The sequence below is a fragment of the Erpetoichthys calabaricus genome, chromosome 4 (genome assembly GCF_900747795.2).
Source record: "Erpetoichthys calabaricus chromosome 4, fErpCal1.3, whole genome shotgun sequence".
Taxonomy (NCBI): domain Eukaryota; kingdom Metazoa; phylum Chordata; class Cladistia; order Polypteriformes; family Polypteridae; genus Erpetoichthys; species Erpetoichthys calabaricus.
In genome coordinates, this window is record NC_041397.2 from 273,075,813 (window position 1) to 273,096,093 (window position 20,281).

Here is a 20,281-nt window from a genome sequence, read left to right on the forward strand (position 1 = left end):
TAGTCTGTGCAAACACATTTTTAAAACAGAAACGTTTTTCATATTCTAATAGTAAATGACAAAATGTAGGCATAAACTATATAACGTATGAAGCCTGAAGTCCATATATCAAAGAAACACTTTCACAAAAGGTACAAATAAGAGAACACATGCGCTTTTCTTCAAAAGTATAACTGCACAAAAAAAAAGCAGCGTTAGCATGCCACATTGACACTCTTACTACAACCGTCGCGGTGGCGTAATGGTATCAGCTCCTGACTGGGGATCAGAGGGTGGCGAGTTCGATCCCGCACGGCTCCACTTCGAGAAATGAACTGCTCTTATTCTTACAATTTTAGAATAACAACATAAATTTCATTTCAGACTGTAACAGCCGGTGTAACTTATGATACTGGTAAAGGTTAGCTTTTTTTTTTTTTTTTTTTTAATTCACTTTTCATTCTCGCAGTCGATGCATACTAACGCCCTCCCCCCCCCCCCCCCAAAAGGGTTCTGACACATAAACGCTGGCGAAGCTGCCTTCCTTCGTATCTCACCGTCACTTGATTTTCTTTTTATTCAGTGTTATTGAGTGTTCCTGCCAGTCCCCACATGTTGCTGTATGCTGTTTCTTTTGTACTCCAGGACATGCAGAGGAGAGAATGATTTCACATTATTTATGCTGTTTTCACATAAAGACTGCAGTATACTCGTGACTGCATTCTCGTACCAATGCACTTTTTCCATCACCTTTTCCTGTAAGAAGCAATGTACTCACTTCTCTCTATGCTGTGGTTTCTATTACACACCTGAAAGAGACAATATATGTGAAAACTTCATCGCACTAATGCAATATTATTTGAAAACGAACAGCATCAGATCAGGTGTGAAAATTTTATGTGAGATACTGGTAAAGGTTAGCTTTATTTTTTTGTTTAATTCACTTTTCATTCTCGCAGTCGATGCATACTAACGCCCCCCCCCCCCCCCCCAAAAGGGTTCTGACACATAAACGCTGGCGAAGCTGCTTTCTTCGTCAAATCAAGTGACGGTGAGATACGAAGGAAGGCAGCTTCGCCAGCGTTTATGTGTCAGAACCCTTTTGCGCTTCGTTAGTATGCATCGACTGCGAGAATGAAAAGTGAATTAAAAAAAAAAAAAAAAAAAAAAAGCTAACCTTTACCAGTATCATAAGTTACACCGGCTGTTACAGACTGAAATTAAATTTATGTTGTTATTCTAAAATTGTAAGAATAAGAGCAGTTCATTTCTTGAAGTGGAGCCGTGCGGGATCGAACTCATCACCCTCTGATCCCCAGTCAGGAACTGATACCATTACGCCACCGTGGCAGTTATAGTAAGAGTGTCAATGTGGCATGCTAACGCGGCTTTTTTTTTTGTGCAGTTATACTTTTGAAGAAAAGTGCAAGTGTTCTCTTATTTGTACCTTTTGTGAAAGTGTTTCTTTGATATATGGACTTCAGGCTTCATACGTTATATAGTTTATGCCTACATTTTGTCATTTACTATTAGAATATTAAAAACGTTTCTGTTTTAAAAATGTGTTTGCACAGACTACTATACTGTAGAAACGGAACACACATGAAATGCGTGTATTCCAAATAACGCTCGAATTATTTCCACTGTAAAACTCCACTTCAATCCCAAATAATCAAATCAAGGCAAGGCATGAGCTAGGAGTTCATTCTAAGTCGGTGGGGGGATGGAATAGCTGGCTGCTAGTAGCTTTTGTTTATCAGCACATTTAGATGACAAAAGACTCTGGCGGAGATGTGCAAACGGCTTTAAGACGCGATTTAAGGTGGGACGGATTTACGAGTTTTTTCGTAGGCTCTGGTAATTCTAGTGTTAATAGGTCTCCTTATGATGGCTTCAATAATACATTCATACATACAGTGCCTGTAAAAGGTAATTATCCCCGTGTAAGGTTTCTGTGGTAAAACACATTTGGGGTCTGCGGCAGTGGCCCAGGGTGGTGATGAGGGAATTGGTGGAACCCACTTTCACATGCAAATGTGCGCAGTTCAGGCAGTTTCCTTATTAATGCTCTGGGGTGTGTAATTAGGCACCTGCGCACAGAGTTGAGTATAAAGGGAGCCTGAAATCGAAAAGAAATGATAGAGAGAAAAAGAATAAGAAGAATTTGATGGTTAAAGGAAAGAAAGAAAAGAGCAAAATTGTGATTGAGCTTGTGCTGCAGCTTAGAGGCAAGCGGTCAAAGATTGCCCTCGGGTTGAGCGAATGGAGAGTGGTCACAGAGCAGGGTTTGCCACTGCTGAGTGCCCAAGGAACAGGAGCAACCAACCACTCCAATTGGGCTACCGCTAAAGGCCAAGGGTGACTGTGGGAGAAAGGAGAAGTATTTGTGATGTTCCTGGCCAAAGGCTAATGAATGGTGGCAGGAACACAAGCCACATTTACAGGATGACTGTGCTTGTCAGAAAGCATCTGTTGCTGTTGTGTATACCTGAAAGGGTGAGCAGGAGAGACATCAAGTTTGAAATGGAAGTCCTGTAGTTCAGGACAGTTTTAATGGACAGATCCTAATAGTGCTTTTAACCCTCTTTATCTTTGGAATATTTATTTGATTATTTATGTGACTTTTAACCTCAACCATGGCACTGGAGTTTATTATGGATTGTCTATTTATTTATTGATGAAGATGCTGCACTGCATTTTATTTGACTTTGTTTGCACTTTAACTGAATAAAAACCACTAAGCACTTGATGCACCAACCCTTACTTGTTTATGTATCCTCATTTTCCAGTCCATTTTCGATTCCTTTACTATCAATAGCCTAAGCTGAAGGGAAGTGTTCCAGTTGTGGCTATCCTGGGCATCACAATTTCACATTTTGTTGTTATACAAAACTGAATCACCATGGATTATATTTGGCCGTCTGACATCGATCAACAGAAAAAGACTTCTTAATGTAAAAGTGAAAACAAGTCTCTGCAAAGTAGTCTATATTAATTACAAACATAAAACAAAAAATAACTGAACAAATAGGTATTCACCTCCTTCAAGTCAGTATTTGGTAGATGTGCCTTTTGAAGGCATGACAGCCTTGCATTTGTGTGGACAAGTCTCTTTCAGCTTTGCAAAATTACTCAAGCTCTGTCAGGCTGCATGAAGATCACACACTTTTTCAGGTCCAGCCACAATTCCACAACTTGAGTCTGGCTTTGCCACACTAGGACAATACATTACCATGTATTTTTGGTTTTATGCTTGAGTTCATTGTCTTGCTGGAAAACCCATCTTCTCCTAAGGTGCAGTGATCTTACAAACTCTTGTCAAGTTTTCCTCCAGAGTTTTCTTGCATTTTGCTGCACTATATCCCGTATCCTCACAAGCCTTCCAGGGCCTGCTGCAAAGAAGCATCTCTACAGCATAGCGCTGCCACCACCATGTCTCCCAGTGGGTGGATAATGTTTCAGTAGCATTAGAACAATCTAGACAAGAACAGGCCATTCAGCCCAACAAAGCTCGCCAGTCCTACCCACTTAATTCTTCTAAAAAAACATTGTCTAGTTTTGAAAGTCCCTAAAGTCTTACTGTCTACCACACTACTTGGTAGCTTATGCCAAGTGTCTATGGTTCTCTATGTAAAGAAACACTTCATAATGTTTGTGTGAAATTTACCCTTTATAAGTTTCCAATTGTGTCCCTGTGTTCTTGATGAACTCATTTTAAAAGAGGCTTGATCCAGTACTCTGTGTGCAGTGCGTTTTTCATAATGTGCAGTGGTTGGCCTATGCCAAAAACGGCATTTAATGTGATTGCCAAAAAGCTCAACTTTGGAATCATTAGACCATAGAATCTTCTTCCAGCTGACTTCAAAATCTACCATGTGATTTCTGGCAAACTTTATCCCAGATGATATGTACATGTGGGCGGCACGGTGGCGTAGTGGGTAGCGCTGCTGCCTCGCAGTTGGGAGATCTGGGGACCTGGGTTCGATTCCCGGGTCCTCCCTGCGTGGAGTTTGCATGTTTTCCCCATGTCTGCGTGGGTTTCCTCCGGGCGCTCCGGTTTCCTCCCACAGTCCAAAGACATGCAGGTCAGGTGGATTGGCGATTCTAAATTGGCCCTAGTGTGTGCTTGGTGTGTGGGTGTGTGTCCTGCGGTGGGTTGGCACCCTGCCCAGGATTGTTTCCTGCCTTGTGCCCTGTGTTGATTGGGATTGGCTCCAGCAGACCCCCGTGACCCTGTGTTCGGATTCAACGGGTTGGAAAATGGATGGATGGATGGATATGTACATGTTTTTTAACAGTGGCGTTCTCTTGGCACTGTCCCATTAAGTAGTGACAGATGAAGCTGTTGCAATATGCAGAGTCTCTCCAATCTAAGCTACTGCAGCTTGTGGCGTCACTCACTAGTCTTACACGATCACTCAGTTTTTTACAACTGTGCCATACTTTGTCCATTTCTTAGTGACTGATTTTACTGGACTCCAAGGGATATTAAGTGACTTGGATATTTTCTTCTCTCCATCCCTAGACATGTGCTTTACCATCCCTTTTCATGGAGTTACTTGGAGTGTTATTCTGTCATTATTGTGTAGATTAGGACATGACTCATGACTCACCACAACTTGGACCTTTCAGATACAATGCAATCAACTGAAACCCCTTAACTACAGAGAGGTGATCTCCAATGAACTAATCATGTGACTTCTAAAACAATTCATTGAACCAGTAATGATTTTGGTGTGTCATATTAAAAGGGAGTAAATACTAGCACAACTATTTTGTATTTTATATTTGTTATTAATTTAGATCACTTTGCAGAGAACTTTTTTCACTTTGAAATTAATGAATCTTTTCTTGTGATCAGTAGAAAAATCCAAATTAAGTCCACAGTGATTTAATGTTCAAGAATAATTAAAAATGAAAACTTACAAGTGGGTGAATACTTTTCCTAGGCACTGTATACTGTCAAACCCATGTAATTCAATTCAGGATTGCAATCAGCTGGGCCCAATTCTGAGACTACTGTAAGGTAGGAAACAGTCTTGGAGAAGGTGCCAATCAATTGCAAGGCCCATTCACATGCATACACACACTTAATCACACTTTGTGCTGTTACTAATGAATACACGTCTTTGGGAATGTGAGTTACAAAACTGAAGTACCAGAAGGATAAAACAATGCAGACATGCAGAGAATAAGCAGAATTCACATAAGCAATGACCAGCATGGACTCAAAACCAAGACTTTTAGATAATTTGTATAAAGCAACCTCATCATTTGTAAATGTTACGATAACATGTATCTTGCTCATTACGATTGTTTTTATTATTTGTTTCCTTGACTCTTGCCAATTATCAATGAATTGGATCATGTTTGCTAATAGCCACATGCGTGTTTTTGTTAGGTAACTTTATTTTAAACTGCATATATAAAGTTCCAATGAAGCTTCTCCATGGCTACATTTGCATTTCTCACAATATACATTTAATATATTACTTACAAAATGTATACTTTTCCAAACAATATATAAATTATTTGACCCTCCATCAAATGCATGTTGCCGGTACAATTTCAGTATTTTATCATTTTGAATATGTTCTGCATATTGTTTATTGCTGGTTTTGTTCAGCCTGTGGAAGAGGTGTTTTTTTAGGTCTTTCACTTCCAGAAAATTAATTTTTCCCAGCTAGTTTTTGTGTTGGAGTTTTGTTTTTCATCTCCTTAATTAAAGAAACATTGCACAGCAATTACACATGGATCATACATACTAGGCTTTTGTTTTAAAATTGCACAATTTCATTTGTATTTTTCTGTATGATCAAAGTAGAGAGACCCAAAAATGTTTAGTTCTTGAGACAATACTTGAATCGCGCTGCTGTCAGTTGTTCTGCCTACCTTCACCAGTGAATTTAATCTCTCTCATGCCCGAATGCATTGTCTGTCCTTTTGGATATGGGCTTCCATTGAAACTTCACATTCAGGACTTCTTCATGCTTATCATTGCACATGCTTCTGTATTGACATTGCTAATGTTTTCCATGCCTACCTTAAAGGGTCATTCATTTAGGTCTGTTTTTTTTTCTTGTTACTCTCCTTATTCTTGAATAATGCCTATAGTGTAGTTTCAGTTACATTATATTAAGCTCACATAACACCACATTCACAAATGCACTTAATTGAGTAGTAGGGCACCTGGAGTCCATCCAATCAGTATCAGGCACGAATCAGTCCTGAACAGGGTGCCAGTCCATTGCAGAACTACTCATGCACTCACCTAAATGGAGCCAATTTGGACTCACCAATTACTCTAACCCAGATACCTTTGGAAACATGGGAGGAAAGTGTTAGTACTCGCATAAAAAACACACATACATAGCTAGAACATGTAAATGACTGGGTGTGAGATTCCAACCTATGGCTCTGGATATGTGAGGCAGTACTTACCACTGTGCCGCTCGTTTGCGGAATACTGTGCAGTGGAACTAATTCAACAACAACAATCTCTGCACGGATCGATATAAATCTACCTTCTTTAACAAATACATCATTTCTTTCCCCTCTCTGCTTTACAGTTTGATTTATCAAAAGAAAAATCTTCACAGAATATAAATAGGTGTTCTGGAAAATTATATGCCCAAATTGTACTGTAGACCATTATTTCAGCATGCAGTTTTTTTATTTTAATAGGTTGATAAAGAGACAAATACAGAAGGTCCAGTTTTGGAAAGACTGACAGTTCGACCAAAAGAAAGGATTGGCCGTAGGTCCCATGGGTCTCCTTTTGTACGGAGTAGCACCATTGTTCGCTCTCAGACATTTTCACCAGGAGCAAGAAACCAGTATGTATGCAGAGTAAGTAAAAGTGAATTTCTGTATTGTAGAAATGGTTGTAATGTGTGTGTATTTTTTCCATTGACATTTTTTGCAGATTCTGTTGTTTCTAAACATCATGAAGCATACACATAGCACTAGAAATGTACCTTAGTATGGAGTGCTCCTAAAAAAAGTTCTATATGCATCTTCAATGGGCAGGCAGTTTGTCCCAGCAATACTAGGTGGAAACCAGTCCTAGAGGGGATGTCATTCTATCTCACTGCATACTCATATATGCATACATTTTTAATCCTACCAGACTGGTCAGTCTATAGACTTGATTTGGCACTATTAGGGAAAACCGAAGTTCATGGGGAAAATCTACACGAACAGGCTGAGAAATTCCACACAGAACTTTTATTCAGGCATTTATTCTTCCCTGACGAAGGGGCTTGAGTTGCCTCGAAAGCTTGCATATTGTAATCTTTTTAGTTAGCCAATAAAAGGTGTCATTTTGCTTGACTTCTCACTACATTCAGGCAGGAGAAAAGCATCAAAATCAACTTATTTTAGAAATTTGACAAATGAGAAAAGATCATTCAGTTCATCAAGCTCGTCTGTTTGGTTAATAGCTGAGCTGTCCCAATATCTCATCCAGATACTTCCTAACGATTGTCAGGATTTCTGCTTTAACTAGATAGCTTGGTAGCTTGTTCTAGATTCCCACAACTCTTTGTGTAAAGAAGTTAATTCTGGCTTCATTCCTAAATGCACTTCCCCTTAATTTCCACTGGTGTATTCAAGTATGTGATTCACCATTACACGTTGAAAGATGTCTTCTGGATTTACTTTATCATGCACTCTTCTCTGCTTGAAACTAAACAAGTTTAATTCTGCGAGTTTAACATGGTACAACATTTCCTGAAGTTCTGAGATTAACTTGGTTACTCTCCTCTGCACAGCTGCACGTTTTGCTGTGTCTTTCTTGTAGTATGGTGACCAGAATTGCACATAATACTGCAGATTCTGTCTCACTAGTGCATTATATAGTCCTTGATTTATATTCAGTAGTATCAACAATATACCCTAACATTTTATTTTCCTTTTAGAACACTTCTGCACATTGCTTAGATGATGAAAATGTGTCAACATAAATCTCTAATTTCTTTTCTGAGGTTGGTTCCTGTAGGACATTGTCTCCCATCTTGTATTTATTATGCCGTTACTTTTGCCCACATGTAGCACTTAGTACTTTTCTACATTAAACTACATTTTCCAAGTGTTTGCCTAGTCCTGAAGCTTGTCTAAGTCTTTCTGAATTGTTTTTTCTGCCTCCACAGTGTCAGTGTATACTGTCTTCCTGGAATCAATGTGATTAATATAAATCATAAAATGTAATGGTTCAAGGACAAAACACTGGAGGACTCCACTGATGACCTTAATCCATGGGGCGCATTCTTCTCTTCTCTATACTATGTCTCTTGCTGGTTAATCAAATAAAATTTTGTAATAAATTATACGTACAGTACAATATGTAGTGAAATGCTTAGTTGATCAACTGCAATGACTGAGCCTTTAATAAGAATATAAATATAACAATAATACGTGACTTTATAATATCAACAATCATTAGTAGAATTTTAAATATGTGATGAATATTAAATATCTTAACAGTTTCAATAACTTAATGTTAAGAGAGTCACCAATAGGGAATCTTGTAGTTCTAAACACTTTATTTATTCGAGATGCGTCTGGACTATGGAAAAAAAGCTCTTCCTCACTCTCTCTAAATTGGACTTTAGGAAACATTTAACTGACCACACAGAAAAAAACCTGTTGTTGGGATGGCTGATATTATTGAAAATTTTCTTTTCCCTGGTCCGACATCGCTTGAAGTAGATGTCCTCGGATTTAGGGGGTGCACACCTAGTGATGCGCTTAGCTGACCGCACTACTTTCTGCAGAGCCTTACAGTCCTACTGCATACTGTTCCCAAACCAGACAACCAACTTGAGATCCAGTTTTACAGGTTGCCTTTGATGTCTACATCCCCTAGATTTAAAATGGATCATTGTTGTGGGACTGCATCAAAGGTCTTTTGAAAATCTATGTAAATTATGTTGTACTAGCCAACCCGCGGCGTAGCATACGCCGCATAATTATGTATTGATGGGTGAACACTTGCTGAAAAACACAGTTGTCCAAATGGGGTTGGTTTTGAGGATATGACTGTATGTGAATGAAAAGATGTTACTCTGGAGAGGGCAACATACAATACAGCGTTTTACACGCTGCATACAGCGATTCACATCGAAGCATAGACACTGCTAAGACCATGGGATACCCCTCGCAAACTGTTTTACATGCTGCATACAGCGATTCACATCCGCAACAAACATGCCTCTTCTTAGATGGTCCTGCCGCGTCCACCCTCGTTCTCGAAGCATACACACCGCCTGGTCATGTGCCCGCTCGCAAGAGCAACTCACGGAGACCCGCCCACCAACTCTAAGACCATGGCGTGTAAAACAGTTTGCAATGGTGGACGTGGTCATGCATCATAACTGAAAAGAATGCAGTGGAACCTCGGTTCACGACCATAATTCGTTCCCAAACTCTGGTCGTAAACCGATTAGGTCATGAACCGAAGCAATTTCTCCCATAGGATTGTATGTAAATACAATTAATCCATTCCAGATCATACGAACTGTATGTAAATATATATTTTTGTAAGTTTTTAAGCACAAATATAGTTAATTAAACCATAGAATGCACAGCGTAATAGTAAACTAAATGTAAAAACATTGAATAACACTGAGAAAACCCTGAACAACACAGAAAACTAACACTGCAATAGTTTGCACTATAGCAACAACAAATGAACATTTTAAAAAAATCTGTAATTTAATAAACCACCAAGAAAAGTAACATTTCAAAAATGCACACTACAAACCGATCGCTGTAAACAGAAGTGAAAACAAAATCAAGCCCAGTGCATTCTTTAACTGTCTTCCTACCTTATGAGTCCAGCCCTCTCTCTCGCTCGCACTGCCTGTGTGTGTGCTTCTGTCTCTCTCTGGCGCTGCCTGTGTGTGTGCGCAGCTCCCTCTCTCTCACTGCCTGTGTGTGAACCTCTGCCTCTCTCTCACTGCCTCTGTGTGTGTGTGTGTGTGTGTGTGCGCGCGTCTGTCTCTCTCTGGTGCTGCCTGTGTGTGTGTGCGCGCGTCTGTCTCTCTTGCGCTGCCTCTGTGTGTGTGTGTGTGTGTCGCACAGGAAATGCACAGGGAGAGACTGAACCTCGCAAGAGAAACTAACAGAGACCCGCCCACCAACTGTAAGACCATGGGATACCCCTCGCAAACTGTTCTACACGCCGCATAAAGCGATTCACATCCGCGACAAACATACTTCTTCAGAGGTGCATGTGGAGTGTAGCAGAGACGAACGCGAATGACGCTCTGCTCTGTGAGTTGCTGCGTCCCAGTTGGTGGGCATGGCTCTGCGAGTTGTCGTCGTATCCAATGGTCTTAAGAGTTGGTGGGCGTGGCTGTCTTGCGTGCTTTCCATGGGTGTCTACTTGTTGGCAGCTTAGTGAATTATATATATATATATATATATATATATATAATATAATATAGATGTTTTGCTTTTGTCAATTATTGCAGTTGCCTGTTGAAAAAAAAAATAAATTTAACAGATTGGTCTGGCAAGATCTCTCACAGACCTCTGTTGGATGTTATGTAGTATGTTATTTGAATACAGGTACTTTTCTAATTTATTTATTATAATGTTTCCATAGTTTTATAGGACACAGAAGTATAAATTATTGGTCTGTAATTACCAGAATCCATTTTGTCTCATTTTCAACTTTACACTCCTGTTTCTTCTCCTTTCTCAAGTGACTGCTCAAATATGCCAAATAAGTGTTTATAGATGACATCTTTCATTAGTTTCAATACAATTGGTAAAATTTCATCAGGTCCCCATGAAGTCAGCTTTACACAAATTCTTTGTTTTGGTAAATATTTGTGTGTTTTTAAAGATATTCTCAAATTTTACCATGTTGTAGTCACTGTTGCTTAAAGTATTAATAACTTCTTTTTGACAGTACTTGTAAACCTTACTCAGTCATTATAGTTTTATCATTTGCAGAAGCAGGTATTTATCTAAGTGGTGTGGTGGCTCTGAGGCTAAGGAGCTGCGCTGGTATCCCAAAGGTTGCCGGTACGAACCCCTGTCACTGCCAAAAGGCCACTGCTCTGCTGGGCCCTTGAGCAAGGCCCTTAACCTGTAATTGCTCTAGGGGCGCTGTATAATGGCTGACCCTGCGCTCTGACCCCAAGGGGTATGTGAAAACTACCAAATTCCTAATACAAGAAATTGTATAAGGCGAAATAAAGAACAAAAAAAAAAAAAAAAAAAAAAAAACCTTATGTAGGTATTCACACAGTAAGCCTGTTTTGCACAAATTGACTGATCCATAGTTACAATGACCATCTCAGGAGCAAAGCTCTTCTTGGATTTGTTGAAAATAGTAGTGCATCCTACAGTATCTACACATCCTCTCAGTTAAAACGGGCCAATTTAATATTGCCATGTAATGTAATGCATGAGTCAGAAGGAAATCTGAACATTTTCCTGGGAAACTCAAGTGGCAGGGGCATTAAAGTTTGCATTTGACATCATTGGTTTGGCTATCTGCCAAATGTTAAAAGCGCCTGTAAAAATGAGCACAAATTAAAATATTACTGTGTATATGTTTAGCCCACTGCAACAAAAATCTCACGGGTACCACCTAAGTTTTACTTTCATTTAACTGTAAAAAATTCATCCTACAGCTTTAAATCACACTCTTCACCTCCTTGAGCTGTGTGTTAACTAGTGACAGTAATATAAATTTCATTGTTCTAGAAAAAAAACTAATACACAAAAATTATTGTAATTTTAGTAAAACAGATTTTGAGAAAAAAAGAAAAAAGATAGGTGAAATTATTGGTGTATAAGGTTAAGAAGCAATAGGATAATGTTAAATGTATATTTCATACAGTACAAGACAATTCATTTTCACAATTTCATTTAAAAATTAGCTAAAACAGCAGGAGTTGTAAAAGAACTCAGTGATGAATGAGTAAGGAATGAAGGAAGAAAGCACCTATGTGAATGCAGGTGCAACAGATACAAGAGAAAGTAGTTCAGCACTAACCATAAAACTTAAAATCACGTGAGAGAAACAGCTAGAAGGGAAACTAGAAATGTCAAAAGTCAGTTAAAGAAGAATATAACTAAAAGCAAAAATATCAACCCGAAAGCCTTTTTTCAGTTTTTAAGCAGTAAACGGAATATAGACGGAGTGTTGTATATAACAGCAGTAAGAGACCATAAAAAACATTTACGTTTTCACCTGTAAAGAAGTTCAAAACCTCCTAGTAGTAACAGAAAAGGTAGCTGTCTCAAGTGTCTAGTATGACTAAATTAGTGTACTGCACACATACTGTATGCAAGGGCAGCCTTAGGCATGTGCAAACTGTGCACCTGCACAGGGCAGCCAAATCCCAGGGGCCGCCACGCCAATATATATTGAATATAAAACAGAAAGAGAAAATAACGACACAGCTGACAGCAATGTGGCCGAAAAACATTGTGTTTCTTGTTAATTAGTACGCGGTATTTACTAATGTCGCTAGAGTCAGAGCAGTAAGCTATATGTAGTATTATAACGTTCTGCCATAATGAGAATATCATGGGCCGCCACTTGGTTTTCAAGTTATGTACACGCGCATATAGAAGCGAAGCTAGTGCAAGTGGGTGAATTGTCTTACAAGTTAATGTTTCACCTAGTTTCAGTAAAGTATTAGTGTTAGCGCAATAGTCATAGTGAATATCTGGTCGGATAGGGGACACAAGACATTCGCTCATCATGAGCACGAGGCGGCTATAGAGTGTCCGCAATGGATATGGACATCCGCCATGCATAAGATACCATATTGACATTGGCGGGAGAAGGGGCCACCGATTCTTTCTCTGCCCAGGGCTGCCACGAGCCTACAGCTGCCTATGCTGTATGTTTAACCAAAGGATACCTTGTTTCACTGTTCTGTTTATATTTTGTAGCAATAAGGGAAGCAATAAAAGCAGAGAATCAATAAAATCACTTGACCATAGTGGTGCATCTGAAATTAGTTGTCTAAACTATCTGAAATGCTGGCTCATAAGATTCTTTTAATCAAACCATAAGAACCAGGAATTCAAGGCAAAGCGCATGGGAGCAAAATTTTCTTAAATATAAAACACAATGGAGTCACTGAAGGAATTACAGAATATATTTTCAATTTAAAAAACATAAGTGGTGACATGATAAAAGTGTTTATTTATAATACATTTTAAAGTATTTAAAATGTAAATCAGTATTAGTTTATTTTTAATATTAGTTTTTCGTATTTATCAATAAATCCCAAGTGAAAAGGTTAATTCTGTACTAGAAATAAGCAGCAGCATATGGTCACTGTCTACATAGAATTTACACATTCTTGTCTTGTTTGTTGTATTTTTCTGCAGGTATTCCAATATTGCTTATTGGATATCTCAAAAGCATATCTATTAGGTCAGCTGGCCTAGTATGAGTAAACAGATATGTAATGCAATGTAACAGACTAGCTCACTGTCCAGGATTTGTCATTGCCTTATGCCAGGTGCTGGTGGTATAGGCCCCAGTCCCTCAGCAACTCTAAATTCGATTATATGCAAGCTCACAAATGGGTAACAGTGTGTATGGATTTCACACAGTCTCACAATAAAATGTGAGAAAGACTAAAGATTGAATAATTTTTCAATAGCCATGTTTATTTTAATCCTGCTAATAGCTCTGTATCATTTGTTGCTGGACACACAGGGATGACTTTAAACACATTTACTGTATACATTTTAAATGTATTCTTATTGATTTTGTTTTTTTTTTTTACTTCATTACAGCTGTACCGCAGTGACAGTGATAGTTCAACGTTACCAAAAAAGTCCCCATTCATTAGAAACACCACAGAGAGAAGAACTCTGAGGTATAAACAGGTATGCATTAAAGTCTATTTGCCTCAAAAATACATGAGAAGCGCATGTTTAATTCCCAGTTTATTATAGTTTATTCCCAGGCATGTTAACACATTGCATTATTTATTACTCATTTCCTAAATTATTTATACTTAACCAGAATTAAAAAAAAAAAAAAAAACTTGCGACACAGCCTGTATTATTTCACACACCGTTATTTTTCCTCACATACAAGTACCAAGTTTATTCAACTATTGATAATACGTCCACATTTTGATGCTAGAAGTCAGAATTTAAACTACTGTATTTCCATGAAAAACACGAAGTTTACTCATGTAATATATATTGTATATTTTAAATATAAAATTAAAACTGAAAATGTCATTAATGTTTTTGAAAACCGCAGTCTTACAGATCATCATTGGCTGAGCAAACAACTCGGACATCCTTGGACCTGGAGCTGGATCTCCAGGCCTCCAGGACACGACAGAGACAGCTGAACGATGAGTTAAGTAGCCTGAGAGAACTGAAGCAAAGACTTGAGGAAGCCCAGGACCAGGGACGGATGGAACTTCCCCACTATGTTTTGCGAGATGAGCGTTTTCGCGGTGTTTTAAGAGAGGCAGAGAGACAGGTATGGTGATGCTATTACATACAACTGTTTTCTAGGGTAGACTCCATTATGGTATCAGATTGTTCTAGATGCATGTTACAAGTCTTACAACATCAGAGGATAAGATTAAATATTTTTCTAGTTTTTTTTAATGCAGTACTGAATAATTGCTTACATATTTCAAACAAATAAAACAACATTTTCAAACATGTTTATTTCATTTCATTATTTACAAGGAGCCACGGCCAGAATTAGGTGCAAGAAACAGAACAGCAATTAATCACAGGGTCTACTCATTTAAACACTCACAACCATACAAGTTTAGAGTTTAGTTTAGAATCACCAGTCAACCTAACCTGCATGTCTTTAGGGACTGGGAGTAGATTCATACCTGGTGCATGGATAGTGGACTATCTTACAGAGAGACCTCAGTATGTGCGTCTCGGGAACTGCAGGTCTGACATTGTGGTCCGCAACACAGAAACGCCGCAGGGAACTGTACTTTCTCCAGTCCTGTTCAGCCTATATACATCGGACTTCCAATACAACTCGGAGTCCTGCCACATGCAAAAGTTCGCTGAAGACACTGCTATCGTGGGCTGCATCAGGAGTGGGCAGGAGGAGTATAGGAACCTAATCAAGGACTTTGTTAAATGGTGCGACTCAAACCACCTACAACTGAACACCAGCAAAACCAAAAAGCTGTTGGTGGATTTTAGGAGGCCCAGGCCCCTCTTGGACACAGTGATCATCAGAGGTGACTGTGAAATACCTGGGAGTGCAGCTGGATGATTGGACTGGACTGCCAATACTGATGCTCTGTGCAAGAGAGGACACAGCCGACATTACTTCCCTAGAAGGCTGGCATCTTTCAACATCTGCAATAAAATGCTGCAGATGTTCTATCAGACAGTTGTGGCGAATGCCTTCTTCTATGCGGTGGTGAGCTGGGGAGGCAGCATAAAGAAGAGGGACGCCTCATGCCTGAACAAACTGGTGAGGAAGGCAGGCTCTGTTGTTGGCACGGAGCTGGACAGTTTGACATCTGTGGCAGAGTGATGGGCACTGAACAGGCTCCTGTCAATCATGGAGAATCCACTGCATCCACTAAACAGTATCATCTCCAGACAGAGGAGCAGCTTCAGTGACAGACTGCTGTCACTGTCCTGCTCCACTGACAGACTGAGGAGATCGTTCCTCCCCCACACTATGCGACTCTTCAATTCCACCCGGGGGGGGGGGGGAACGTTAACATTATACAAAGTTATTGTCTGTTATACCTACACTTTTATCACTCTTTAATTTCATATTGTTTTTTATCAGTATGGTGATGCTGGAGTATGTGAATTTCTCCTTGGGATTAATAAAGTATCTATCTATCTATCTAAACTCAAGTGCCAAAGTAAAAACAGCACAAGGAAAACATGCTAACTCAATACAGGCGATGGCTGCACAAGAGATGCAAACCCCGGACATAGGATCCATATAGCAACAGCAACACTAACCACTTCATTACCATGCTATCCTTAAACACATTATATTTTTAAATTCATAGTAATATAAAAGTATGTAATTTGTATTTCCTAAAGGTAATATAATCATTTGAACCAAAGTTTAAACTTTTGTGGTATGCCTGGGTTGTTACTGTTTGATCACTTTAATTTTTTCCAATAATACCCAGTTTAACAGAAACCAATAATTGCCTCAAAATGGAAAAGAAATCTACACTAAAACATTAAAATAATGAAATGCACCTTTATGAATTAACTAAAGATGGGTTACTCATATGATTAATTAACTGGATTATCAGGATTACATCTTGCCTGAAGAAGGGGCCTGAGTTGCCTCGAAAGCTTGCATATTGTAATCTTTTTAGTTAGCCAATAAAAGGTGTCATTTTTCTTGGCTTTTCTCTGGATTATCAGGAAATCATTTTTTTTCTATCAATTGAACCATTTTCCAAACCTGCTTAATCAAAGCAGTGTGGTGACTTAAGTTGAACCATATCCCAAGCAAGCACTGAGTGCAAATATATTTTTCTATGTATTGATAAATACAGTGTTTATTTGTATGAATTCAGTTTTTTTTCCTTTACAAATTCCAACAGGCAAGGCAAAGTAAACAGGAGCAGCTTCAGGAAGAAGCAGCAGAAAGAATGCTAAGGAAGGCTTCCAAGGAGGTGTTACAGATGCGGGGACAGAACCAAAATGAATCGTTACCAGTGTATACATTCAGGTTAGTGCTACAAAGCAATAGTATAAGATATTTAAATGAATAAAATATATGTCCATAATTTTCCTCTAGCATTGCACAGCAATATAGTTAAGTAATCAAAGGATTATATTAAACCAAGATGGTGTTTGTGATTGAGATCATGATAAAATTAATCTGATTTAATAAGAGGGGTGTTTAATCATTTATCTTCCTGAAAGTAAAATCTAACGGTCAAACTCACCTCAGTACTTTTCAATGTAAACCCTCTTGACTTCAAAACACTTAGTCCACATAGCCTCAAGTGATTTAATCCCTTTCAGAATAGATAGAACTTTATTTGTCCCCAGGGGGAAATGTGGCCTTTTGCAGAAGCACTTTAAATAAATAAATACATAAATAGGTAGATAAATAAATATCCGCACACACTTTGCTTTGAACACATACCAGAATGACCGTAAAGCAAGAAAATTCAAAAGAAGGAAAAGTTTTGACTTGGCTATCGCACACAGTGAGGCATTATGCAGACGTATTGCTGTTGGTATAAAACAGCCCCAGTAGCATTTCTTGCTACACTTGTTGGTTGAAAGTCCTTATTGTTAGTGTGTCAGAGAGAGAAGATGTGCAGCATTCTTCATACTGGCACTCAGTTCTGTTTTAATTCTCTCCTTCGCTACTACCTCTAGGTGGTCTAGAGTGAGTCACATAACTGAACCTTCTCTTTTAATTAGCTTGTTGATTCGGTGGGCCTCTCTTAAAGTAAGGTCACCAGCCCAACACACCATACTGTTGAAAATCGCTCTGGCAAACACAGAGTTATAGAAGATGCAAAAGATGTCACTTTCCACATTAATGAAATTCAGTCTCCTAAGGAAAAAGAGCCTGTTCTGCCCTTTGTTATTTAGTTTCTCTGTGTTCAGAGACCAGTCCAATCTGTCATTAATATGGACCACCAAGTACCTGTAGGACTGGACCACCTCTACATTTACTCCTTGAATAGTGACCGGACAGAGAGGCTGTTTGGTGTCGTGAAAGTAAATATCCAGTTCCTTGGTTTTGCTGATGTTAAGATGCAGACAATTCTCTCTGCACCAAGAAATATCCCCTTTATTTATATACCCCATAAGTACAGAATGTATGCAAGTGTCATGACCTGCTGGTAAATGTGTAGTCTTAAGAGTATAGAGTGAAGAAAAAGGAGACGCTGGATGTTTAAGCCTCATTCCCTGATAGCAGCCTTCAGATTTTGAGATTTTTGGGATGGTGCATTTTCATAAAGCACCAATACATCTGCTAACAGTTTCCCACAAAGTTTCTGTTTGATGGTTTAATAAAATGATTTCATTGTGGAAGCATAGTTTTCTCCAGTGGTGGATGACTTGTGTGGCATGAATTCCAACAGCAGAACACCCTTTGTATCTCAGAAAACTGTTGCCATGGCTTTTCTGGACGAATGCTGCACACAAAATTTCTTGGAGTCGAGGACCAAAACTTATGCTTCCATTGCATGGACTCTTGTTTGATTTGATGGTCATTGTGGTAAAGGTTTAAATTCTTGTGACTGAATACTTAGAGATGTAGGTGTCAGCCCTCAGTCAACTCATCAGGAACTGACCTTGAATATCATCAAATGGATGGGGAGGACTGTGAAAACTTCAAGCTGAATTGCCTATTCCATACACTATAACATTAACCTTAATACAATTACCTTTCATAATCAAAGCTGTAAAGATGCCTCCATAGGACATTCCGTGTGGGGTTCATGTACAAACGACTCCTGACCTCATTTAAACTACTTGGCCCTAAACGTTACCTTATGTTACATAGATGCATCATCACCATACACAGCATTCAACCTCTCATGCATTTCCTTTGACTTCTTCCCTTCATTTGTATGGGACGTAATGACGGAATAATGCTCATAATCTGTCAATTTCTTTGTAGAGGTGCAAGGAGGTGTGTTTACTATGAAATGAACTCAAACTGCATGTGTGGCATGCTAAGGACGTGTCTTGATCTCAAGTGACAAGTTCATGTTTGTAACACAAATACATGATATCCAGGTATATGAAGTATCAGACACCCCTGGTACATAAGTATGGTTCATTGGACAGACTTGGAGGAAACATATTGCCCATATACCCCTTCCACTTATTGGCTATCTTGATTTTCAGCCTAATACAGAGTCATCTTCAAAATTTTGTTAGTAATTTACAAAGTGTAAATTTCAGCACCACTCTTTAATAAGTATTAAACACATTATAGTCTGTAGAAGTCGTACAACTAAGGATTTAATTGTAGTGTGTATAAATGGCAACAAACTTTAACTTGAGATCTTTTGCTATTTGTCTTCTTTATGTCCAAAATTCACTAAATGCATCTCTTCCTTAACCCCACTAGATGCCGGTGGTGTCACTAGCCATATTATTTAATTTATTCCAACAAAAACACGTTATTTCTCTTGCAATTTATTTACTTCTGTTATACCTGCCATATTAAACATATATCAGAATCTTCTTTCAGTTTTTCATCAGAATGGTCTAGGAGTACACCCACAGGTCATACCTCTATTAACAGTGAAAAATGTACACTATTAATGTAGACCTTAAGTCAACTGTAAGCAACTGTTTTATGGTTTGTTTTTCTGCATTATCCTAGACAGTCTACCGTGCTTAATGAAAATAATGTTAATGGCTTTCTTTGCAAACTTTCATTGCTTCTTTTTTTGGATACAGAGAGAAGATTTCATTTTTTACTAGATCAAGGCTCAACATACCTCCTTTGTCTGCAGATGATGTCTGAGCGTGTGCCTTCAGATTAAGAGTGAAGTATTCAAGTCCAATTTCCGTCTTCATGAAGTAACATGAAACACAGCTAGTATTTCTCTAAAAAGTGCAAAAGCTATTAATATTCATGTTTTGTATAAAAATATTAATAAAATAAAAACATATATATATATATGCTTATATATTTTATTACTGTTGACACCAACAAGGCTAGGTTTTCCTTGTTGTAAAAATAACAACTCTGAATGAAAATTTTATAGAAAAAAAACAAAAACAAAAAAGCTCTTCTCTTACTCTTTTGTAATTATTTTCTTCATGTGAGGTTACCAAAGGCTGGAAGACAGCAGCAAAGTCAGTTAAGATATCTTCACTGTACTGTAATTTATTATTTGTACTTTTCCTTGAAGGAAATTTTACAAAGAGCCAAAATGAAAACCTATTTTAGGTATACTTTGTATGGCTTTAAGAATAATTTTTTTGTATTTCTGACATACAGTGGAACTTTTGGCTGATTTTGTCACTGTTACCTAATTCTGAAGAAAAAGTAAAAAAAATAAATAAATAAATTGATGTCACTCTTTAATCCTCTATAATTATCATTGTGTAATTTTACTATATATAGATATATATGAAACAGTATATACAAAACTTTGTATTATATAAATATGTTAAAATATCTGCAGTGTTTGGTTCTTTATTCTCTTTTGTGAAGTTTTATTATTAAAATAATACATGTGCAATTTGGCTTTGATTCCTTTGACTAATTTGTCTCATTTATGCTCATTTACAATTCTTTTATCTGCAAATATCCTAGATGTTTAAGAATCAGCTAGCTGAATGA

The 20,281-nt window shown here is 38.2% G+C and overlaps 1 protein-coding gene across 4 annotated transcripts in view; it reads left to right on the forward strand.

The window, feature by feature from the left end:
• The window catches only part of wwc3 (WWC family member 3), a 256,278-nt gene extending 236,272 nt beyond the window's left edge, over positions 1 to 20,006 (forward strand). For 2 of the 4 annotated variants that reach the window (XM_028800807.2, XM_028800809.2), the window contains exons 19-23: positions 6,664 to 6,828; positions 13,759 to 13,851; positions 14,237 to 14,464; positions 16,551 to 16,678; positions 19,390 to 20,006. In XM_028800807.2, the coding sequence (XP_028656640.2) occupies positions 6,664 to 6,828; positions 13,759 to 13,851; positions 14,237 to 14,464; positions 16,551 to 16,678; positions 19,390 to 19,456 (681 nt within the window). In that variant the 3' untranslated portion in view covers positions 19,457 to 20,006. Of the gene's footprint in view, positions 1 to 6,663; positions 6,829 to 13,758; positions 13,852 to 14,232; positions 14,465 to 16,550; positions 16,679 to 19,389 lie in introns of all 4 variants that reach the window. The other 2 variants (XM_051926805.1, XM_028800808.2) reach the window with 1 other exon arrangement.
• Positions 20,007 to 20,281: the final 275 nt, after the last annotated feature.